Source organism: Meriones unguiculatus, chromosome 16 (assembly GCF_030254825.1).
Source record: "Meriones unguiculatus strain TT.TT164.6M chromosome 16, Bangor_MerUng_6.1, whole genome shotgun sequence".
In the NCBI taxonomy this organism is placed as follows: domain Eukaryota; kingdom Metazoa; phylum Chordata; class Mammalia; order Rodentia; family Muridae; genus Meriones; species Meriones unguiculatus.
In genome coordinates this window covers 16509522-16534266 of record NC_083363.1, presented here as the reverse complement: position 1 = coordinate 16534266, position 24745 = coordinate 16509522, and the positions used below count along the sequence as shown (strand labels likewise).

General features: G+C 47.1%; 1 protein-coding gene and 2 pseudogenes across 1 annotated transcript in view; 2 read left to right on the top strand and 1 right to left on the bottom strand.

Moving 5' to 3' along the window:
- Positions 1–4432: 4432 nt before the first annotated feature.
- LOC132648419 (small nucleolar RNA SNORA17) lies at positions 4433–4556 on the bottom strand (annotated as a pseudogene).
- Positions 4557–16024: 11468 nt separating this feature from the next.
- LOC110555374 (enhancer of rudimentary homolog) lies at positions 16025–16415 on the top strand (annotated as a pseudogene).
- A 7094-nt stretch (positions 16416–23509) lies between these two features.
- The window catches only part of Ank3 (ankyrin 3), a 571679-nt gene continuing 570443 nt past the window's right edge, over positions 23510–24745 (top strand). The window contains exon 1 of the mRNA XM_060369399.1: positions 23510–23650. Within this exon, the coding sequence (XP_060225382.1) occupies positions 23594–23650 (57 nt within the window). The 5' untranslated portion in view covers positions 23510–23593. The remainder of the gene's footprint in view (positions 23651–24745) is intronic.

The window sequence follows — 24745 nt, the reverse complement described above, 5'->3', positions numbered from 1 at the left end:
TGGAGCCAACATTTGTGTGGTGGTTTGAATAGGTTTGTCCCCCATAGATTCAAGTGGTTGAGTGCCTGGCCCTAGGGAGTGGCACTATTAGGAGGTGTGGCCTTATTGGAGGAGGTGTGGCCTTGTTAGAGGAAGTACATCACTGTGGAGGTGGGGCTTTGAGGTCTAAAATTGTCAAGCTATGCCCAGTGTGGAATCTAGTCTCCTCCTGGCTGCCTGCACAGGACAGTCATCTTGCTGCCTTCTGATCAAGACTTGGAGCTCTTGGCTCCTCCAGCACCATGTCTGCCTATATGCTTCTTGCCGTGATGATAATGGATCGAATCTCTGAAATGGTAAGCCAGCCCCAATTAAATGTTGTCCTTTGTGAGAGTTGCGTTGATCATGATATCCCTTCACAGGAATGAAACCCTAATGGAGATAGTCTGTAAGGCAATTTTAAAACAAGTCATGTGTCCTCAAAGTGTGATCAAATGCTAGTATCAAAAGTCTCAAGGAGGAGTAGGAGAGACAGCTCAGTGGATAAGAGTGCCTACTGCTCTTCCAGAGGACATGAATTCATCTCCCAGGGCCCATGTTGGGCAACACACAACAGCCTGTAACTCCAGCTCCGTGGGATCTGAGACTTTCTTGTGGTCCCTGCCCAGCACTGCCCTCTTGTGCTCACACACACAGATACACAGAATTTAAAATAAAAACGTGTTTTAAGGTTTCAAGGGCTGGAAAGATGGCTCCGTAGTTAAGAGCACTGGCTGCTCTTCCAGAGGACCTAGATTCCATTCCTAGTACCCACATGGTGGCTCACAGCCGTTTCTAACTCCAGTTCCAAAGGCTCTGATGCCCTCTTTTGGCCTCTGAAGGTACCAGGCACACACATGATGCAAAACATACATCCAGGCAAACACTCACTCACATAAAATATAAATAAATACATCCTCAAAAATAAAGTTGAAAATATTTCAAGGGGAGAAATAGGGAAGGAAGCTGTTTTAATGTACCAAAGTGTTTATTCCCCTCAGCATATTGTTACATGGAAAGCTAAGGTTCTGAATGAAGAGTTTTATTTTGTGATACTGTTCATCTAAGATATGGGAAAATAATGCACAGAGCGCTTGCTGATAGTTCACTAATAACACTTGATTTACATTAGAATATGATGAAGTTTCCTGTAACTGGACAGAATGGGAAATGAGGTAAACGCAAATGTGTGTTACTAGGATTTTTTTTTTAATTGTGATTTTTTTAATATTGTTTTTGTTTGGGTGCAAAATGGCTCCTGCAGGCCTGTGCGTTTAAATACTTTGCCCCTAGCTAGTGGGGCTGTTTTGCTAGGTCATAGAATCTTTAAGAAGTGGGACCTAGCGGGAGGAAGTGGATTGTGGAAAGCAGTTTTTGGTTGTCTCCCCCTCCTTCCTGGTTTTTGTTATTGTTGTTGTTTTTGTTTTCTGTTTATTGTTTTTGCCCTAGTCCTGGGAGAAATCAGTCAGTCACATGGTGCCAGCACACAGCTGCAAAGTCCTCTTGTGGGCCCACCTTCCCCACAGCTGTGGACTGTGCCCTGGATCAGGAAGCCCTAGACTGTTCCTTCTTCACTTACCTTCTTGGCAGGTGTTTGGTTGAGGTGACAAGAAAAGGAGCTAACTGAGCTGGCCGGGTGTGTTGGTCTATTTGTTTTGTTTTGCTTTTATCTTTTCGATTTGATACAATCTGGGGAGAGGAAACATGAACCAAGAAAATGCCTCCATCAGATTGGCCTGGACACAAGTCTGTGGACCCATTCTCTTGATGAATTATTGGCATGTAGGTGGTCTCAGGCCACTGTGGGAAGCTTTCTGGGGCAGGTGTTCTGGGCTGTATAAAGAAAAGCTAATTGAGTAAACCGTGGGGGACAAACCAGTAAGTGACATTCCTCCATGGTTTTCTTCAGTTCCTGACTCCAGGTTTATGCCCTGAAGTTCCTGCTTTGACTCTGAGGGAATCAATGATGGACCATAAACTGTCAGTGAAATGAAGCCCCCTTTCTCCCTGAGTTTCTTTTGATCACACTGTCACATCAATAGACAGTCACTAGGGCACTAGAAGGTGGGTGGATTTTAGGCCGTTCAGACTGGTTTGTGGGAAACATGGGAGAGTTTGGAGCTGTGTCCTACTGAAACTGCACTGCGCTGTTAGCAGAACTTAAGGCCACTGTGAAAAGAACTTAGAAGACAAGAATGTGGCTAGATGTAAACACTCGGAGTCAGACAGTGGAGGTACCAGTCATTGCAGGGGGAAAGAGTGAGGGACCAGCCCAACGAGGTTTTGGAAAGGAACAGGAATATTTTGGGCATTGAACTACAGGCCTACCATGTTATATTCTGATAAGGAATATGGCTGCCTTCTGTCCATGTCCTGAAAAAAAAAAATGAGTTAGACTTACTCAAAGCAGTGGGCTAATTTGTTTGATGGGGAAAATTTCTTGTTTGTTCCTTTGGAGTGTGTGTGTGTGTGTGTGTGTTGGGACCAGGTAATCATAGAGCATTATCTCCAGGAAAGACTAGTTTTTCCTCTCAGCAGTTCTTAATTTCCAGTAGCTCTTTATCTAGGAGTGGAGCCCTGTGCAATTTCCCCCCCAGTCAATGCTGGCATGTCATCGACTGCTGCTGTCGTTTCGGGGGTCCTGTGGCTGTGGCTTCCCTGTCATTTTTAGAAGACAGAGTCTCACGGCAGACTTCCTAGTCCTTCTCATTCTTGTACCCTTTCGGCCTCTTCTAAACTCTTCCCTGAACCTTAGGTGTAGGGGTTGTGCTATGGATGTAACAATTGAAGCAGGGAACCTGCATAGTGACCAGTTGTAGCCTTCTGTGATGGTCTCTGTCTAGGAAAAAGAGAAGCCTCCTTTGATAAAGGGCGAGAGCTGCACTTACCTTGGGTGTGAGGATGAGTGTGCAGAACGCAGCTAAGAATGATACTGCTTTGGGAAAGTGGTGGTCGTAGGTTTTCCTTTGAGACCTATGCCCCAGTGGCCCCTGGAAATTGGCTGGGTTTACAGTACCAGACACAATTTCCCTCCTGTTGAATGAGACTTCAGCCCGGTTTGAGAGCTGTTGATACAACAGATACATAAGTGCCACAGTTGCCCTTTTAGTGACATCTTGCCTTGCTGATCATTGTCGTGGTTCAGAGGCAGCACAGCTGGGCGGGACTATTGGTTGCTTCCTTCCTTTGGCCGTTTGCAAGCACCTTTGGGGGGAGGTATTATAGAAGCTAGTCTTCAGGGAGGCGGAGTTTGAGTCAGGTTCAGTTTAATTCCTCCAGGTCCTGCATCTGAGCTGTGCGGTGTCCTCAGCAATAGCGACTCTTCTCTTCAGCCTCTGGAAAGTAACCAAGAAGAACAGCAATAGCCTATTTTTTTCTTGGAGAGGCTCTTGGATTCCCAGCTTGAAAGGAGGCTTCTCATGTTTGATACCGGAAGCTTTGTTAGATAGTCATGGCTCTTGTAGGGGAGTATTATTACCCCCAAGTGACATAATTTCATCGACACTATAGATATATATGGTTGGGAGTTGGTGCTATTTATTCTAATGTTAATTACTGGTCCACAAGATCTGGCTGCCACCCAGGCAAGTACAATCTCACATATACCTTGTCTTTGTTGTGTAAACCTTGTTCTACCTAATTCAAAATTAATTGGTTAATAAAAATGCTGAAGCCTGTGACTGGGCAGAAAAGAGGTGGGCAAGGCTTAGGTTCCCAGGCTTAGGGTCTGAGAGGGACCATGAGGTTGGGAGAAGAAAGAGAGAGAGGAAGCAGAAGATGTAGCAGGAGGGTAAAAGGATGGAGAGGAGGAAGTTGCTATGGGGCAGCAAGGACCATGAGCATGCAGCCATGAGGGCTGGCCGATGGAACCCAGGTGGGATCAGTTATGGCAAGTAACTCGGGGTATGTAGCTGGGAAATAGCAAAATAGCTTAGAGGGTTGATACCTGCTCAGTTACTGTGCTTTGAAGCTTTTTTAAATTCAAGAGGTCTCCGTCGCGATTATTTGTGAACCAACCCGAGATAGAGAAGCCCTCTAGAGTCAAATATCTTCCACAACATCTGTTCCCTACCCCCAAGCCTGCCTGACATCAAACTGGTAGTCATCCTCAGGCTAGCTCTCTGTCTGGGCCTCGTAGCGATGGCTTGGTGGTCTTCTTGTGTTTGCTTTTTTTCAGGGATTGTTGGGCTAGTAATCGTTCAGATGTTCACAGGTCAGAACCCTGTGTGGCCCCACTCAAGGGTCAGACTCCCAGGTAGGTCTACAGTCCCAGGCCGAGTGCCAGCTCACTCCCCACCTTGGGACCCTGTCTGGGCCTGCACGGACCCCAGACAGTTGGTCCTCTTAGGTTAACTCCCTCCCTGAGCCTCCTGGTGCTTGATAGGTGATCATCTTAGGTTTGCTTTTTTCAGGGAGTATTAGGCTGCTAATCCTTTAGGTGTTCACAGGTCAGAGCACTGAGCCCTTCTCCTCTCTGCCCCCTACTGACACACATGTGACTCAGCAGCCACACCTCTTGTTTTCTGTTTTGAGACAGGGTCTCACTATGTGGCTCCGGCTGTGCTGGAGCTCACTATGTGGATCACAGATCTGTCTGCTAGGATTAAAGATGTGCATCTCCACATCAGGCTAAGTTATTTATTATTCCTGTTTTCTTTTTGGTCTTGTTTGGGCCCCATCTTTCCTTGCTCTGTTGGCATCCCCCCTTTTGAGAATGGGAAAAGTAGGGGGATATTTATGCTTTAACTTAGATGTTGGAAGCATGGAATTGCTTTGCTTTTTTATATGGGCTCATAGTTGAGACATTGCACTGAGTTTCAGAAGAGACACTGGATTTTTTTGGAACAGCGTTTTTAACTGGTAGATAATAGGAACTTTTAAAGTTCGACTGAATGCATTTTGTGGCATAAGGCCACCACGAGCCAATGGGGACAAGGGGTAGGATATCACGGCTTGAGGGTGAACTGTCTGTCAGGAACATGTGCTTTGAATACTGCTCCCCAGTGGTATTGTTTTGAAAATTTTTGGAACCTTTAAGAGGTAGAGCCTCACTGAAGGCATCAGGTTGCAGGATGGTCCTTCCATGGCTTGAGGTCTGTAATCCAGCCCCACTTCATGTCCTCTCTCTACACTGTGGTATGATAACGCCTACAAATTCAGCTCACACTCCTGCTGCCAAGCCTTTACCATCATGGTAGACTGTTCTGTCAAGATGTGGGCTAATGTGAATGCATGAGAATGTCCTCTATAGACTCCTGAATTTGGATACTTAGACCCCTACTAGTGGAACTGTTTGGGAAGGGTTAGGAGGTACAGCCTTGTTGAAGGAGTTGTGTCTCTTGGAGGTAGGCTTTGGGTTTCAAAAGCCCATGGCAGGCCTAATGTAATCACACGTTTGCATTCTTTTTCCTACCACCCTTCATCCTTCCAATCCCACAGCACCAGGTAGGAGAGAAAGAAGGTTGGAGGAGAAAGGGGGCATCCATCTTGTTATCGAGTCCCTTGAGGGCAAGTCCAATTTCTTCTACCTAACAAACAGTAACCAGCGGCAGGAGGAGGAGCAGCAGCAGGAGGAACAGCCGCCGCCGCCTTTCTTGGAGCCCTGAAGAGTCCCCAGAATTCCAAATGTAAACTATATGCAGCTGGCAATATCACACCCCTGCCAGAGCATGAGACAAATCATAGCTAGCTGCTGTGGACAGTCTGAAGCAGCTCCACATTCCACACCTGGGATTAAAACAAAAACATATTCACAGAACCTTTCCGTGTTTCTAAAGAAAGCAAAGTTCTCACTCCACCTAGCCTTTCTCCACCTGCTGCCTGGGCATCAGGATGTGAAGCTCTCAGCAATTGCTCCAGGACATGCTGTCTGCTTTCTACCGTGTTGACGCTGATCCTCTGAAACTGTAAGCAAGACCCTAAATAAGTTGTCTTAGTCATGGTGTCTCTTCACAGCAATAGTACAGTTACTGAGACAGCTGGGTGTATTTCTGCTAATATTTCTTGTCAGGAATGTGGTCGTAGCAATGAGGAAACTAATACATTTGAAGTGTGTGTGTGTGAGAGAGAGAGAGTGTGTGTGTGTGTGTGTGTGTGTGTGTGTGTGTGCTGTAGTGAAAGAAAATTAAGACTAAGTTTCTTCACTACTGTGCATTTATCCTTTCGCATTGTAACTTGGATAAAGTATAGAAGACAATTAATTAGAGAGAGAGAGAAAGAGGATTTGTTACCTTGTTTCTAATAGAACAAAGAAAAATACTCTGGTAAGCAATTGAACTAATAATGCATAATTATACAAAACACAGTGTGATAACTATTCTTGATATCATTGGATGTCAATTTGACTTCCCCTGAAATTAACTAAGCCCCAAGCGTCTGGATACACCTGTGAGGGGTTTTTCAAGTGAGAAGACCCACATGAACCTGGCTCTTTTGAGGGGGGAAGATCCACCTTTAATCTGAACCAACCTTCTCCTGGCAGCCTACATAAAGGACCCGGCAGAAGGAAGCTTTTTTGCCTGCTTGCCCTCACTCTTGCTGACTAGTTCACTCCTTCCCTCCTTTAGAGCCTACTTTTTTGGGATGCTGGTGTGTACTGAAGACCTGTAGCCAAACTTTATGGGTTCCTTTTTCTACCATCCTTCTCCACCCTATTCCATCCTTCCAACCCCCCAACACTAGGTAGGAGAGAAAGAGCGCTAGAGGGGAAAGGGGGCATTGATATCGTTATACTATTTCCTGCTGATTAGGGGCATCGAGTTCCTTGGGGCAAGTTTGATCTCCACTGTCAGGATATCCAATTTCTTATTCTTGTTTCTGTCTGAATGACTACTTGACAAACTGCAATAACCACTACCAGCAGCAGGAAAAGCAGGAGGAGGAACAAGAGGAACAGGAGGAGGAGCAGGAGAAACAGGAGGAGGAGCAGCCACAGCCACTCCTGGGGCTCTAGCATTTATATACCCTTTCAAGAGTCCCCAGAATTCAAAATGTTATATACCTGCAGAAACTATCTACAGCTGGCAAAATCAACCCGTGCTAGAGTACGAAGCAAATCATAGTCAGCTGCTGTGGACCATATAAAGCAGCCCTATATTCCACACCCGAGATTAAAATAAAAACATATTCCTGTAACATTTTCGTGTTTTAAAAGAAACCAACATCCTCACTACAAGAACAGCTGAGAGGCATCTAGCCTCATGGACTGAAAAACTACTGGATTCCTGAACTTTCCACTGATAGATAGCCATTGTTTGATTAGCTGGACCACAGCCTATAAACCACTCTAATAAATCTCCTTTAAGTATATACATATATAGTATATATACATAATATTTGTAATACACACATATGTATTATATGTACGTATACTTTAGGGAATTTATTTATTTATCTATTAGTTCTGTTCCTCTAGAGAACCCTCACCAATATACACAGGAAGCTTCAGAGTAATGCATATTAGCACCTTCAGGAAAATATGATGCCAAGTAGTATGCAAGCCAGGATCTTCACATGTGCAAGAAAAAAAAAATGTGTGAAGCCATGCACCAAAATACTAACTTAAGAACAGGGGAGTAGTCTTACTTTGTGTTCTAAAGTGGCTAACTCCTGTGCAAATATGTTATGCATCAATTTCATAAATTCCCCCTCTCTATTCACTGAGTAGCATGCCCTCCCATGTTTACTATGGCCGCTGTCCTGCCGTAGCAGAGGCCCTGATGTTTATTAAACATTTGGCTTGTGCTGGCTGCTGTTGAAAAGGCTCTGCAGGAATTCCATACTTCAATCCCCAGAACTACGTAAGGAGGTCAGAGTTAACTTGCCTCTCCTCTGCCAGGGAGGGTCAGGAGGCTGCTTAAGGTAAGAGCGTATCCAGGCCCACACTGATCTAATCGGGTGTATCTTGATCCGGACAGCAGGCCTCTGCGGCTCATGACCTCCATCCCCTCGAGATCACGTTTCATATGCATCAGTCTCTTCTCTTGCTTTGTAACCATTCTGGCTTCCCTGGAGCTCTTTAGTCTATGAGTTCCTGCAAGCTCTCACAGTGCCCGGGTCCTCAACACACACATTTTTGTTAGATGAATTAATTTATCTTAAACTGGACTTGTTCAGCTTTAGCAGCCCCTTGATATATGGCCTAGTGTAAAAGCTCCTGACCAGACCAGCCAGTCCCCTTCCATTTGGCTTAGCAGGAATAACTAGACAGAGATACTATCTATTCCTCCCCCCCTCCCCTCCCCTCCCTTCCCTTTTCTTTTCATTCCTTTTCTCTTCTTTAATTTTTTTTTTTGAGACAAGATCTTGTGTAGCTCAGCCTAGCCCCAAACTCACTTTATAGCCTAAGACAACCTTGCCTTTCTGATTCTCCCGTCTCTCCCTCACATGCTAGAAATACAAGCACATCCATCAAGGCTAGCTCATGCAGTTCTGGGGAATCAAACTCAGAGATTCATGCATGCCAGACAAGTATTCTGCCAACGGAGCTAATTCCCCAGCCCCCCCCCCCACACATACACACTCCCGGGACATTTCCCTCAATTCCCTATCATTTGCATCACTCATTCCTGGTAGAGGAGTATATTTTCTTTCACTCAGTCTGCTGAGAAGAACTTACAACAGATACATTAAATGCCCTGTGTACAGCAGGCTGTGTCCTAGGTACTAGTGGAAGAGATACAAACTGAGTTCCCAAGGGTAACAAACCCATAGGTTAGAGCAGGATGCAGGATGGATGTACCCCAGCATTAGAGTATTGCTCAGGGCCCCAGAGAATTCACAGAGAGAATGGGTCCCTCTACCCAGGATTCTGAAAGCCTTTCCAGAGTGTGTGGCAATGATTGGCTGAATGTAAAAGATAAATGAGGGCAGGGAGCTGGCCCACGTGAATTTGACTCCTGGGGCCCGTGTAAAAAGTCAGGTAGTGTGGTCCCCAACAGTTGTCGAAGGACTCCTTCCACAAGCAGGAGAGTCGGTTGGAAGCCTGCTCACGCAGCAGTGCGGTGGCTGAAACAAGAGAGATCCTGGCTCAGAACAATGGGAGGAGGAGAACCGACTCCTGAGAAGTTGTTCTGTCTTCCCTGTTGTCTTCTTGTCTTCCGTATTCACCATGTCACGTGTGCTTACTCACTCTCTCACCTCATCTCTGTCTCTCTTATACACACGCACATACACAGAGAGAAAGAGAGAATAAATAAACCTTTTAAAGCATAAGTCAAGAGTGGGGAAGATTAAAGCTAACGGTCACAAGGGGGAGGGCGTGGGGCCACACCTTCTACATCTCTGGCAAGAGTCATAACCACTTCTGTGTGGACGGAACAATTAAAAACAACCCAGAAAACGAGAGTGTAGAAATTACTTGCAAAGAGAAGCCTGTATATGTGCCCAAGGGCCAGCCCATGTGAGTGTGCAAGACGGAAGATAATAGAAACAGTTATATGTCACGGAGAATTAAATCTGGCTGCAGGGCAGATTTGCTTTCTGACGGGCCGACCAGTAATTGCAGTAATTGTTGACGGGGCCCTCTCCTCCGGTTGGCCTCATGAACAGATCCCCATCACAAGTTGAGTAACCAGCTGTGTGCAGAGTTGGAGCTGTGCCCTCAAGAATCGTTGTCCAGGGACTGGCTGAAAGACTCAACAGGCTTCAAATGATGTTTTCTTTAAGTGGAAGAAGGAAAACTAGAACCTGCCTAATTATTTTGGACCACGTGAATATATTTTATGCTCATGTATAATTATATACCGATGACATTTTTATTTTCTCCTGATCCTAAAACCTTGTCGGCACACTAGAGAGGAGTTTGCAAGCCCGAGCACGCTGTTCAGGGTCCCTCGAGGGCCAGAACCACAGTAGCATCGTAGGACATGCTGACAGTGCTGAGGGTGTAGGGTGTCCTGGGAGGCAGATTCTAGTCAAATAATCACGGTTAAGAATAAAAACAAGACCTGCTTTAACTTGCATATTGAGAACTGTAACCAAAGATGGTTTTGCGTATGGGATGTGTGTGTGTAACAGGTGTGTGTGTGTGTGTGTGTGTGTGTGTTTGTGTGTTTGTGTGTGTGTGCGCGTGCATGTGAGAGCGCTTGCACACACGTGCGTGTAGGCCAGAGATTGACATCAGGTGTCTTTCTACTGCTCTCCACCTTATTATTTGAGACAGAGCCTCTCTCCTGCTAAACTTGGAGCTGCTATTTCAGCCAGGCCAAAGTGGCTGGCCATGAGACTCCTTGGATCGACCTGTCTCTGCCTCCTGTTGATGGAATTCCAGGCATCCGCCTAAACTTTCTTACAGGGGCTGGGGATGTGAACTCAGATCCTAATAATAGATGGCATCTCGAGCCCTTTACTCAGGGAGCCTTCCCTCCCTCCACTTTTTTTTGAAACAGCCATCTCCTGTAGCCCAGGCTGGCCTGAGACTTTCTTTATATAAATATAAATAGATGAATAAAATGACCTCATGCTCTGGCTCCTCTTCTGTCTCCCACGTGGTGGGATGACAGGCATGCACCACCACATCTGGTTTATGCCTGCACCCAGGGCCTCGTGCACACACCCCAAGCAGCCTCCCACTGGGCTGCATCTTCAGCCCCCCCCCCCCCCGCCCTGTTTCATTACCTTAACCAGTCTTCTCCTGAGAGGAGAGGGAAGAGTTGGAAAGTAATTAAATTCTGGGAAATTCTCAAAGAAAGGGTTAAACAATGAGGAAGAGGAACCAAGAAATGTTACTCAAGTCTTAATTAGAAGAACAGTGGAAACCAAAGAAATATGCCTCACCCCCCAAAAAAAAGTTACATTGTACATTCAAAGGACATTTTACACTACCACCATCTACTTAAGCGAGCCAGCTCTCCACTGGCCTGTCCCTGCCTGTCTCAGTCATGTTTTACATATGAATGATTTGGGGAAAAGCATATCAGAGCTTGTATTTCCTCTGTACCTGAAGTTCTCAACCTCACCAACGCTGCGACCCTTTAATACTTCCTGTTGTGGTGACCCCACCCCCACCATAAGGTTATTTCATTGCTGCTTCACAACTGTAATTTTGCTACTGTTACGAATTGTACTCTAAACAATCTGACATGCGGGATATCTGATATTTGACACCCAGCGGGTCCCAGCCCACAAGTTGAGAATCTCTGCTCTACACCTTTAGTGACTGGGTTTTGGTCCCTGTTCATAGAACAGCTGCTAGCCTTGGATCTAGCAGGAAGCTGGTGGAGCTTCGTGCTTACTACACGGTACATTCTTGGCACAGATTAAGTGCAAAGCACTGAGCCTCTGGATCTCTCACGGCTCAAGGTCACGGTGAAGTTCATTGCAGGTTCCTTTCATAATGAGTAGATTTACCTCCACCGGTTAACGGACAGAACATGCTTGCGATTCAGGGCGGGCGTAATTTGCATCTGATGATCAGCCTGCCTGAAAGACAACACATTTCCCATTCCTGAACTGCGTGTGTTTTCGGGCCTCACCCCTCAGCGGGGGCCAGAGGTGCGGGCTTGGAAAGGACCGTCGCCTGTGTTCTGTTGAGAAGGCGGGGTTAGTGGTGGGATACTCGGGAGTTAGGGTACCATGTGGTTAGTGGAACTTGTGCATCTGATCTATTTAGTTGACTTTACTCGGTCACCATTTTTACCCTCAAAACACACACACACACACACACACACACACACACACACACACACACACCTTAAGTTCCTCTTCAGCACTTTCTGTCTGGACAGTCAAAGGTGCTGGCTGGGCTGCCTGTACAAAACACTGTCACTAGGAAGAACATCTCACACAGGACCAACACAGAGCTGTCAGGACAGGCCGCTCACCTGGGCTTCCTGGCCTCAGGACTACCGCTGTTTGGAGCTGGATAATTTTCAGGAAGTTATTTCAAGTTTTCATGAATGTGTGTGTTGTATCACGGGACTATAGTCTCTCGTATTCCTCATATCCACACTTTCTGTTTCTGTGCCCCACTCCGCCCTTGCTTTGTCCCCCTAGTCAGCTTCAGTTTCATGTCCTGGATTGTGACGGGTAGTGTTAACCGCTGACTTGAAAGAATCTTCTAGATTCTCGCACCTGAGAAATAGGCCTGCAGGCACTCCTGTGGCCTGTGAGGAGTTATTTCAGTTCCATTGATGGATGGGGGAAAATCCACCTTAATCATGTGCAGGGCCATTCTGTGAGCCAGAACCCTGGACCGTGTAAGTGGAGAAAGTGCATTTCATGGCAGGCTGTATTCCTCCCTCTCTGTTTCCTGGCTGTGGGTGTGATGTGAGCAGCTGCTTCAAGCGCCTGCTGCCTCGACTTCCCACCGTGATGGAAGATGGTGCCTTGAATTGTGAGCTAAAGTAAACCCTTTCTCCTTTAAGTTGCCTTTATTCCCCCCCCAGAGTAGTTTAGCAGAGCAACAAGAAAAAGAAACTAAGGCGTTATAAGTTGGGTCTGTAGGACTTTATGCAGATCTGTAGAACCTAGGAAAAACAGGTGAGTTCTTTCATACCGTGCGGTTGCTATCCTTCTGAGACTTGGCTAAGCCTCTCAATAGGATTCTATCTGAATCTCTCCAGGTGTGTGATTCTAGACAGTTTTCATGGAGCTGTTGCCCAGTGCCGTCACTACTAACCAGATTCCAGTAGCAACCCTACAGCTTATGAGAAAATCCGGAATGTCTCCAGAAGCTGGGCTTGGTGGGCGGTGCATGCCTGTCATCCAGCACTTGGGAGCTGGAAGCAGGAGGGTCATGACTTTCAGGCTAGCCTGGGCTACAAAGTGAGAATCTGCCTTAAAAATAAAGAAGGAAGGAAGGAAGGAAAGAAAGAGAAAAGAAAGAAAAAGAAAGGAAAAAAAAGAGAGCCAGGGGCTATGGCATGTTGCCAGAAACTCTAGCATGTGAGAGAAAGGAGGAATTCAAGACCGGCTCTGGCTGCGAAATGGGTCTGAGCTAAATGGTGAGTCCTTGTTATTGCCAAATGTGTCCTGAGAGACACAGTCTCCGTTTGGAGCCATATTTCTTTATCTGAGTCCCACGAGAATCTGAGAAGCGTCTGGAATGCCACGTTCTCCCTTCATGTTGTGGACCTTGATTTCAGAGAGGCCAGGATTCCTGCAGCTGGACTGCACTCTCCGCCTTAGTGAAGCTTCTTACGGCATCCTCCAACCGAAGACACTTCATTTCCTGAAAATCGCCTTCACACATTCCTGTGGCTATCTGGCCAGTTTCTCCTGGAATGGCTTATCTGCATGGCTGCTCACGTCATCGCAGGCTCTGAGTCTGTGGGAGGCAAGCGTTCTGGTCCCTGCTCTCTCTCTGTGCTAGGTGACACCACTGCAGTCTTCTGGAGGTTGCTCTCTGGTGTCATCCAGTCATTTGTTGCTTTGCTGCCGGCCTCTTCCTTCTGTCCTGTCACACTCAGGAGTCTTTGCCCAAACCAACCCAAGAAGAAAGCTGGTCTTTAGCCATGGTCATCTCCACAGCCATCGTCCATTTGAGAAGTAGGCCTCATTTCTCCTTTCATTGGAAAGGACAATGAGAAAAATCACAAGCAAAGCCACAGAGGACTGTCCACTAGGGTGGTCCATGCCTGGTAGCTGAGCTACATGATAGATGAAAAAAAAAAACCCCACAAAAACTCAAGGGCATGATTAATAAAAGGAAGCATTGGAGTCAAGTGTGATGGCTCAGGCCTATAACCCCTGCTCTCGGGAGGTAGGCGGATGAAGAGTTCAAGGCTAGTCTAAGCCAGCTGAATGTATAGAAAGTTCAAGGTCAGCCTAGGTTGTATGTCTAGATAAACAAATAAATGAATAAATGAGGAGAAGGAGGAAGAGAAAAAGAAGGAGTATTTAAAATAAACTTCAAACGACAGTTAAATAAACCAACAATAAAATGTTCATCAGTAATTTCTTAAGCAATCTTCTCTATTTGTATAGGTTCAGGATGATAACATTAACAATGGAAAAGGAAGTGAAGGAGTCAATAGACTATACAAGCCTTAAAGAAATTCAGGCTGTCCACACCAGGGACCAAACAGCAGTTCAGCATTTAATGTCCGGCAGACGCAGAACTTGATGGAACAGCCGCTGCCCTGTCCTTCATAAGGGAATTCCTTGGATGTCTGACCCACACTGTTTTGAGTGAGTTTCTCAGTATGAATAAAGAAAGAAGGGCTTGTCCTCTCAGATGGAACTGTACCCCCACCTGTAGGAAACCTTGTAATAAATACTGACTTCTGTTAGAACTTCAGCTGCTGTCTGCCAGAGAGTATATCTAGGTCAACTATCTCATGCATAGATGTTTCTATTTAATCTATATGTCAGCTCGCCCATGTATATCTGAAGTGTCTCCAGAAGCTGGGCCTGGTGGGTAGTGCATCCCTGTCATCCCAGTCCGCCCCACTCCCGTCCTCTCTCTGCTTCCACACAGTGACCAGCTGGGCCCATGCTCCCTCTGCTCTGCCCTCCACACTGTAATGCACTATATTTTCCCTTTGAACTATGAAGGAAGAACAAACCCTTTCTCCCTTAAGTTGCTTTCGTCAAGGTACTTTGTTGCAACAACTAATTGTAAAGTAACTAGGACAGTTACCCGACGGGAGCTGGTCTGGTGCTAAGTATTCTAACATTAATTACTTCACTCCCCGAGTTCTGCTTGCTGCGATTTACCAGCAGACACCAGGTACCCAAAATGACACTGTAACTCTTGCCTCCAAATTATTCCTGATTGGATAATAAAATTTCTGTCACTGCGCTGAGCAGGGAGAGGGAGGCAGAGTGAAAGTGCATTTTTTTTTTTTTGTGGGGAGAGGCCATGAGTTGAGAGATGGAGGAGGGAGGAGAAAGGACAGATTCGGGAGAAGATATTGGAGACTTTGGAAGGGTGGAAGATAAATTCATAGTACAGTAGTAGAGTAGATATTGTACTCAGCTCTGTGTATAGATTTTGAATAAATCATAGTCTCCATGTGTAGTTTTTTGGGGAAAATTGCTGGTATAGGAGTAACTAAGCTTTATTAATAATATGAATGAATATTAATTATTAATATCTCGCCAACAGTTACCGACATATTTTCCCATCTCTAGTTTTCCTTTGTGTCATTTTTCTGTGTGTTTCTGAGCATTAGTGTCACTAGCGCTGTTGCTGCTACTACCCCTTTCTGTGTGCTTTTGAGATTTCAGTACATGTCCCATAAGAAGCAAAGAAAGAGTCACATTAAAACCTGGAGACAAAGTAGACTTAATCCCACTTCTCCTTTTCCCGTTTCTACAACTGTTTCACAGTTACTACTCTGGGCTAACAACATGGCTCAGCATGTATAGGTACTTGCAGCCAAGACTGATGACCTGAGTTCAATTCCCACGATGGAAAGCTGTCTTTTGAGCTCCGTATTTTCCTTGGCCTGTTGGCATGCCCACGAGCACACATGCCCATGAGCCCACAGCTCCCACATACGTGCATACTTGTATATGCATACACAAATAAACAATTGTGGTAAATGCTTTTAAGGTTTATTACTATGTTTCACAAACTACATTGTGGTTAGGCTTATTTTGTTTTTCTACTCAACAATTAGTTATCACGAAAATGTTGAGACAGGCAGTGTTTGTCATTCCATCGACGATGCCAGACTAACCACTGCTTCCTTTCCCTCCGAGGAACATAAGGAATGAAGAAATGGAAACAGACATCCACAGTTATCATATTTACACGATTTAATCATGATGTGCATGGAATTGCTAAGCTAACTCGATAAATAAAATGCCGTGCCCTCTTTCTGCCTGATCTTGATTAAAAATAAATAAATAAAACAAAACATAGTCTTTACTGGGTACTAATGGTTGAGACCATGGTTGAGGAAAGGGCTGAAAACCACAAGAGAAAAAGAAAACTTTGTGGCTGAACTTTGTGCTTTGAGAGCCCCACACAAAGATACACATCAAGAGACGTATTTCTACATATGACCAAGGTCCCATCGCTCAGTGTTTAGAGAACTATCTGTCTTCCACTTAAGGAATGCTTTCCTGGCTCGTGTGGGGTGGTGGCGGTGTCAGCAGCAGCTGCAGCAAAGCGTTTGGCGCCGTGCCTCACACCATTTTGCTGGCACAGCCGACCAAGAGGCCAGAAGGCAGGGCTTACACCAACTTCAAGTCTGTGAATGAGTGCATGGAAGGTGTTTGTAAAACCTGTGAAGCACATCTGAAGAGAATGGATCCCAACAACGCCTCCATCACATATGCTATCAGTCGCTTGTTTGATTCTATTGATGATATGGCAGGTCTCAGCTGTCTCATTAACGAAGCTGATACACAGACCACAGACGTATCAGGCTTATAACAAAGACTAGATCAAAGAGAAGATCTCTGTGCTCCTCCATCGACAGCCCAGCAGGCTGGGAAGCAATTGAGTGGGAAGCATTGGGGCCCGGGCTGGCCTGGGAACAGGTGCATACAGTGTGCTGTAGGATACATTTTGTGTGGCGGTAATCCTGTGTCCACTTTGTTACAGTAGAGCCAAGAGTGCATGTATGAGACATAAAATGTGACCGACCTTTTCATTCTGAAACCACCATTGTCCCTTTGCTCCTTTTCTTTCTTTTTTTCTTTTAACTAAATATTTTTATGATAACTCAAATAGAAAGTGTTTTGCAATATAAGGTTGGTTCTGGTCCATGAAACTGTTCGTACCTGCTTTATAGCAGGGAGTGCACTAACTTCATGGAGGGTGGAGGGTGGTGAGAAGGTTAGTTATGTCCTCTGGGAAAATCTTAGTGAAAAATAAAGAAATGTTCTGTAGTTGTATTAAGGAAGAAAGAAAGAAAGAAGGAAGGAAGGAAGGAAAGAAAGAAAGAAAGAAAGAAAGAAAGAAAGAAAGAAAGAAAGAAAGAGGAAGGAAGGAAGAAAGGAAGGAAGGAAGAACAGAAGGAAGAAAGGAAGGAAGGAAGGAAGGAAGGAAGGAAGGAAGGAAGGAAGGAAGGAAAGGAAGGAAGGAAGGAAAGAAAGGAAGGAAGGAAAGGAAGGAAGGAAAGAAGGGAAGGAAGGCAGGCTTTCCTAGTTCTTGCTTACAGACAGCCAAGTGCTCACCAGCCAGCTTCTTGCACTTACAAAAGAGTCACTGCAGCGACTCTTGTTCTTATGTCTATTAGAAAGTCATAAACTCTGCCTGAGAGGTCAGCATTCCCTCTTGCTGATGGCCAGGCGGGAGATTCCTCTGTGTCACTAGTGTCTAATCATAGTGGAAGCTTCCGCAAGCTGAAAACACAAGAGGCTGAGGAAGGGACAGAGAGGAGAATTCACTGAGCCCCTTTCTGAACTCCTCCTTCCCCAACAATAACACTGAATGGTTTAGAGAGAAGGGATTAAACAAAATTGAGTTATATCTAATCATTTTCATTTCTTTTCACTCTTTTACTATCACTCAGACAGCTGGTGTCTTGGGAAGATTTCTATCCACCTATGTCACTGGCTGAGTTTCCTTTATATTGAGGAATGAAGGCCTTGGGCAAAATGATGGAGAAAAAAAATTGTAATAATATTTTGTCTCTAACCTGTGTTTAGTTAAGCAAGAATGGTTTTCCATTATTGTAGAAGCCTGATATGATGCCTGCTATAATCCCAGTTTGTGGAAGCGGTATTGACAGCTTGAGGTTATCCTCAGTTGCATAGTAAGTTAGAGGCCAGCCTGGACTACTTAAGAGTCTGTTTCAAACAAGAAAACACACATGGGCTGCAGAGATGACTCAGTGTTCTTCCAAAGATCATGAGTTCAATTCCCAGCAACCACATGGTAGCTCACAACCATCTATAATGTGAACTGATTCCCCCTTCTGGCAGGTGTAAATGCAGATAGAACACTCATATACATAAAATAAATAAATCTTTAAAAAAAAAAGATCATTAAAAAAAAAGAAAACACACACACACACACACACACACACGAGGGAGCAAGTTCAAGGTTAGCCTGGGATATATAATGCAAGCCTATCTCTAAACAAACAAACAAACAAACAAACAAAACCTATAAAAGTGTTGAAATATGTTAAGAGCATTTGCTGCTCTTGAAGAGGACCAGAGTTCAGATCCCAGCACCCACACTGGGGACCTCATAACCACCAGCTCTAGGAGATCTAACAGTCTCTTCTTGCCTCTGACGGAACCTTCAGGCATGTGTGTATACCACCCCCAAACATACAATTACATAAATAAAAGTATAAATAAATACCTTTAAAGGCACGGGGTTGGGGCGTTGGGCATGTAAAATGGCTCAGTGGCTAAAGGTGCTTGTGTGAGAGACAAACAACCTTAAGTTTGATCCACAGAGCCCACGTTAGGATGGAGGGAGAGAACAGACTCCACAAAGTTGTCTGCTGACTTCTTCACGTTGTGCCATGAGACACATGTGCCCACATAGGTATGGCCCAAATAATAATAATAATAATAATAAAGCAAAATTTTAAAATAATTAAAAAAAAATGAGACAGGGTTTCTCTGTCTACTTACTCTGTAGACCAGTCTGGCTTCGAACTCACAGAGATCTGCCTGCCTCTGCCTCCCGAGTGCTGGGATTAAAGCTGTGCACCACCACTGTCCGGCAATTGAAAATAATTTTGAAAGGTAGACTATGTTAAAAGATACAGTGCTTTTGATACACGGATATGACAGAGACCATGAAATGACAGCTTGCAGGATATGACTGGAGCGCCGTAAGATTCACCCCGTCTCTGATGCCATCTTTGCACAGTCTCTTCTCACTGTCTCTCTACTTTCAGTCATTCGTTAAAATCTATTCTCAGTATGTAATTACGGCAGCTGCTGTGAACTCTGATACACGAAGGTCATCACACCGTTATCGCCTCCCCTCATATTCAGCCTTGCTAGAGAGACAGATATGAAACCCATTAATGTGAGAGAAATCTGATGTGTGTGCAAGGTGCAGTGTCACTCAGAGAGGACACAGCTGGGAGCGAGGTGAGGGTGTCAGGTTTCGACCTTGGTAGTCTGTTCCAGGGAGGCAGGCCAAGCCCATAACTGTACCTTTCATTTGTTCAGCAAGCCTATGTCAAGTGAGACAACGTATTATGAACTGGGAATCTGGACAAGCGAAAGTAGCGCTTGAAGTGTTAAGATTATTTGAAGGTGACCCAGAGTGGGAAGGCACTGGAAGTCAAAAGAAAACAAAATGAAACAAAACCAAAAAGGCCCCCAAATTGTGCAGTCTGAAGAGGAACCCAAGCATTATTATTGAAGGCAACTGTGCTTACAATGCAGAAGTGTATGCAAACCCGTGGAAGGACAAAAAGAATGTAGGGCCATATCCCATCATTAAAACATGAGTATCACACTAAGCCTTCAAATGGCCTCTAATCAATTAGAATACACATATACACAGACATATACATCACACACATGGGGTTTCTATTGCTGTGATGAAACACCATGGCCAAAAGCAACTTGGGAAAGAAAGATACTAGTTGCCATATTCCTCTTCATCACTGAAGGAAGACAGGACAGGAACTCAAACAGGGCAGGAACCTGGAGGTCAGGAGCTGATGCAGAGGCCGTGGTGGAGTGCTGCTTACTGGCTTGCTTCCCTTGGCTTGTTCAGCCTGCTTTCTTATAGGACCCAGGACCACCAGCCCAGAGATGGCACCACCCACAATGGACTGGGCCCTTTCTTACCCATCACTAATTAAGAAAATGTCTTAGAGCCAGATCTTATGGAGGCATTTTCTTAATTGAGGTTCCTTCCTCTCAGATGACTTTAGCTTGTGTCAAATTGACATAAAATATCCAGCACAATGTACTAGATTTCTGAATTCCATAAGAATGTTTCAGAACATACTCTACAAGGGCCACGGTAACATTGTCTTTGAATAACTGAGTAATGTCAAAGAGTCCCACCAACAGAAAAGGGGCCTAAAAGGCTTCTTTGGGGTGGGAATACAGTATACCAATAATTGGTATTAGCCAGAGAAAGAAGCTGGGGGAGAAGAGAGCTGGAGGCCGAGAGAGGGACTTTCCAGGTAGAGAATGGCCTGTGGAAAGACACTAGTTTTTATACGTGGGTAGACTTTGGGGGACAGCAAGTCATTCAGGATGGCTGTGTGTGGAAAGCCTGCGACAAGGAGGAGGGATGAAGAAGGGAGACAGGCACAGAACAATTGAGATTCCATCTCGAAAGCAGAGAGTGTTTAGGGATGAGCTCTTTCTCCTGAAGCATGGAGAGGGTGGATCCGAAAGCTCAGACATGCTTAATTGTTCTTGTGAGCTGATTTGACACTTTGGGAAGAGTCACAATAGTAGAGCACAGAACAGATTCAGCACCCAAAGGCTTGGAAGCCACTGCAGTTGTCAAGGTGACAGGTGATGGGTACATGCCAACTGATATGACCTGGCACAAAGTCCCTGCTTGTAAAGCATGATAACCAGTGAGTGAAGGTGGGGACACAGTGGGGAAGGACAAAGGGAACAAGGGGGAGAGGGATGTAAGGAGGGAGGAATGGATGGAGGAAGGAGAGAAAGAGAGAAGCTGCAGTTAGAACTCAGAGTCTTATAAATGTAAAGCAAACCATGTGTGTAATCCCATCACGTGGGAAGCTGTGGCTGGAGGATTGCCTTAAATTGAAAGCCAGCCTGAGTTGCATAGTGAGTTCAAGGCCAGCCTGATGAGACAGTCTCAAAATAAGTATTAAAAAGAGGGCTGGGGATATAGTAGATCAGGGACAGAACATGATGTAAGCAAGAAGAGAGAGGGAAGCTCAGATCCCAGGACTTGAGAAGAAGAAGGAGAAGGTATATTCAGTGTCTTGTGTCATCGAGGGAGTAGGCTGTGAAAGTCCCTCATGGGATGTTCTGAATCATTAGCTGAGGAAGGGCCGAGGCATGGTCCATGGGCAAGCAGGGGTTTGGGCAAGCAGAATTGGCCCGCCAGTGTCCACTACTGATCTTTTATGATATTTGGCTGTGATGGCAGGAGCAGAGCTGGTCAACAATAGAGGGTGTCCCCGGCTGGATGGAAAGCTTTGTGGTTTAGCATCATGCTTTTCTTTCTTTCTTTCTTTCTTTCTTTCTTTCTTTCTTTCTTTCTTTCTTTCTTTCTTTCTTTCTTCATTCATTTATTGAGGGGTGTGTGTGTGAGGCCTCTCACACTTCAGTCAGGCTGAAGCTATGTGCCTCAGGCTGCCCTTGAACTTTTTGGGTTAGCTCCTGCTTCAGCCTCTGAAGTTCTGAGACAACCAGCTTGAGCCACGGTACTCAAGTTGTAATTTTCAAACCTTAGTCAGATCCCTGGCTACTTGCTTTTACAGGTGCAAATGCAGCCTGCCTCTAGAGGAGGGAAAGATCCTTGTGTGTTCCCAAACACAGGATTTCTCAGAAACAGATACCAGATAAACAGACTAGAAAGGCTCCCCAGGGGCTGTCCCTTGGATTATCTTCCTGTCTCCTCTCTGCCCCACTCCATTTCTCTGTTGTCCTTCCAATTGCTGCTGGCCTCTTATGGTGGCCTAGTCACTGTCAGGGTGCTGGAGAGTAAAACACCTGTGTTCCTGTGGGCTTGTTCAAGGCATCGCTCTTCTCCAGCCTGTATGGTCAGCTTCCCACGTCTAGTTTGCACATTCAAGCTCATTAGAAGAGACAAGACAGTGTCCTTGGCCTCATGGACTTTAACACGCAAGACATGATGTGGCCCTGTAATGATAGCACTGGTCATTAAGCTTACATAGACCCAGGTTCTTGTGAAAAATTGAGAGCAAGTTCCTTCCCTGCATGTAGCACACAGAACCTAACGTTAAACCCACGGCATTGTGGACTCACTAATTCTGAAAACAGTATTTCTGAGACTAGGTTTCCAGACCGTGCTGTCACCCTGTGGGTCTAGACCCCTTGGGGATGTGTGTGGAAGGATCCTTTTATAGGGGTCGAATATCAGATACTGACATTACGATCCATAACAGTAGCAAAATTACAGTTATTTTATGGTTGGGGCTCGCCACAACACGAGGAACTGAGTTAAAGGGTTGCAGCATTAGGAAGGCTGAGGCCCACTGGGCTAGGGGCCCAGCAGAGTGGATGGACACGCAGACAGGTGAGGAAGGGCCCACAAAGACTGCTTGTGTTCTGGAGGAGAGCAGATTCACAGCAAAGTCCCTGCAGGGTTCTCCGATAGGGGTGTACCGCCGGCGGCAGTTTTCGATAGTTGGCAAAAGTACTGTTTCCCCCACTTCTGCATATGCTACAAACTTGAGAATTCTTGTTTTGGTTTAGTCTCACCTGAATTGTTACTCTCCTTTAAAACAAACAAACAAACAAGCAAGCAAACAAGAAAGAAAGAAAAAATAAAGCCAACTTGTTTTGTCCCTATGTAACTGCTTAACAGGGAGGCTTCTCGGATCCCTTTCACTTTTACTTTCCATTAAAAAGAAAGCAACCACGACAATAAACAATGGAAGTGAACAATGAGAGCAATGTTTCCATTCTGCGTAGACTCCAGGTGCTTGGGTCCCTGCCTCCGAGTGATAAAAAGGACTCTGGCTACTGGTTGAGAGAAAACTTTTTATCTTTCCAGCCAGGACTGAATCAGAAAGTGGGGGGATACATTTCTGGCTAGGTCCCTCAAGCTGATTGGTGCGAACGCCCAGAGACACCTGGCTAGGGTAGATGCTTTCCCACTGGACCCCTACCCACCAGGACAAGTTCTACTGGAGTTCCCTGTGGCCAGGACAGCCAGCTGTCCCTTGTCATCTGACCTCTTAGAAAGGAGGACAGTCCGAGATCTGGCTCTCGGCTTCCTAGTCAAGCAAGGCTCAGTGCCTGACTCCCACCCAGGATGGCTACCGAGGGGAGCGTGGGGTGGGGTGGGGATGGGGGATAGGTGAGGGGGCTCCTCCTGAGCCCTCGTCGGAGTCTTCGGAGCGCCTAGCTGTCCGCAGATGGCGTGGACCCGAGACTAGGTGGACCCGAGACTAGAACTCTGTTTCTTGGGGGTGGAGGGGGTGCCTGTAGTTATCGCTGTCCTGTGGATTTTACGTCCTAAAATGAACACTATAAACCAAAGCCACATCGCTGCCCGGGTGTCCTATAAAGTTCAGACAAGCACCAGTCCATCGCTAGGGAGGACGTCGCCGGCATCGCGGAAATGCTGTTGGGATGCAGGGTCGGGCGGGGTGTGCACTCGCCCTTGCTCTGCGCCCCCTCCCCCCCGAAAAAAAAAACCTTCCTCCAACTCCCCGGGGCCTCTGAAGGCCACTGTGCTCTCCGTGTCCCGGGGACCCCACGGCGGACGCGGCACTGGGCATGCTCGGGCGGCAGCGGGCCGGCCAGGTGGCCGCGCCTCCACCTGGCTGGCCCGCCCCCCTTCCCCCCCCCCCCCCCGGGAGCCGAGCGCGCGGCACCTGGCGGCGCCCGGCAGGGGGAGGAGACGGCGCGGGGCGGCGACTCGCGTCCGGGAGCCGCGGCCCAACTTTCCCCCCACCCCACCCCGCCCCCTGCCTCCCGGGGCTGAAGTTCCTGCTCCGGGGGCCGAGGAGACGCGGACCCGGGCGCAGAGCCGAGCTCCTGGAAGGAGGAGCGCGCGGGTCCCCACGGCATGGCCTGCTCGGGCACCTCGTCCCCGTTGGGCGCGGGGAGCCCCGATCCGGAGCAGGTGAGCTCCCCCCCCCCCCCACACCTGTGGCTGCCTCCTCCTCCCCTCCCCCGGAACCTCCGCGGCAGTGATGGGCTGAGGTTGGGATCCCGGGGGAGCAGGAGACGCGAGGACGATAGGGAGCCCCGAGTTCCTGCAGGGGGTGGTGGGCAAGGGGGCGCCCAAGGCGGGGGAACCCTGTCTCGGCTCCTCGCCGGGCTCGTGGCTCCCAGATGGTGGACCCGGGTTTGGCGCGAGCCCCAGCGGCCCCAGGGAGGGAGGGAGGCAAGGACCCGAGGGCTTGGGCTCCGAGCATTTGCAGCGATGAAGCCACCAGCGGGGCGCGGGGCTCCGGGCGGGTCCGGCTGCGGACTGGCGTCTCGGGGTCTCGTGTTCTCCGCCAGGCCGAACTTGGCGGCCCGAGGTCACGACCCGCGCGCGCTGCACCTTTAACGGGGAAGTCTCCTGGCTGGGAAAGTTAACCTCTTGTAGCTTTTCTTTCTTTATTTTTCCTTTTTGAAGGTGAGTGGGGAGCCTGGGGAGGGAGCGGAGGGGCCAGGCAGGTGTGCTTTCGAAATTGGGGGTTGGGGGGTAGCAGCTCCAGGGGGGCGGCTCGGGGTGGGTTCTCCCCGCCCCCCAGCTCTGGCATCCGAGAGCAACTTGCGCCGAGAAAACAAAACCAAACAAGACAGAAAACCAGACCAGGTGTTTTAGGAACACGACGTGTCTTTGCCGCGGCCCCGCAGCACGCCCCCTCGGAGGCCCGAGGCTGTCAGCCTTGCAGGCACCCAGTGGGCCAGGGCGTGTTGGTGGGACGCATCCTGGAGGGGACCCCAGGAAGCCTTAACTCTCCTGGGAGGGGAGGAAAGTGGGGGCTGGGCGCGGGGTGGGAGGCGGGGTGGGGGTCGTGGCAGGGGGAGGAAGCATCTCTCTCGCTTACCGTCTGAGACCAAAAGAATATCCGTGTGCGTTCGCCACCTAACTTTAGGAAAGGTACACATCACTGCGTGTTCAAAAGTACACACCCCGGACGGAGCAGGCTTCCTTTAGAAAGACCCCCCTGGAAGCTGCCGGGGAATCTGGACCGCTGAAAAGGACGCTCCAGTCTTCACCAAG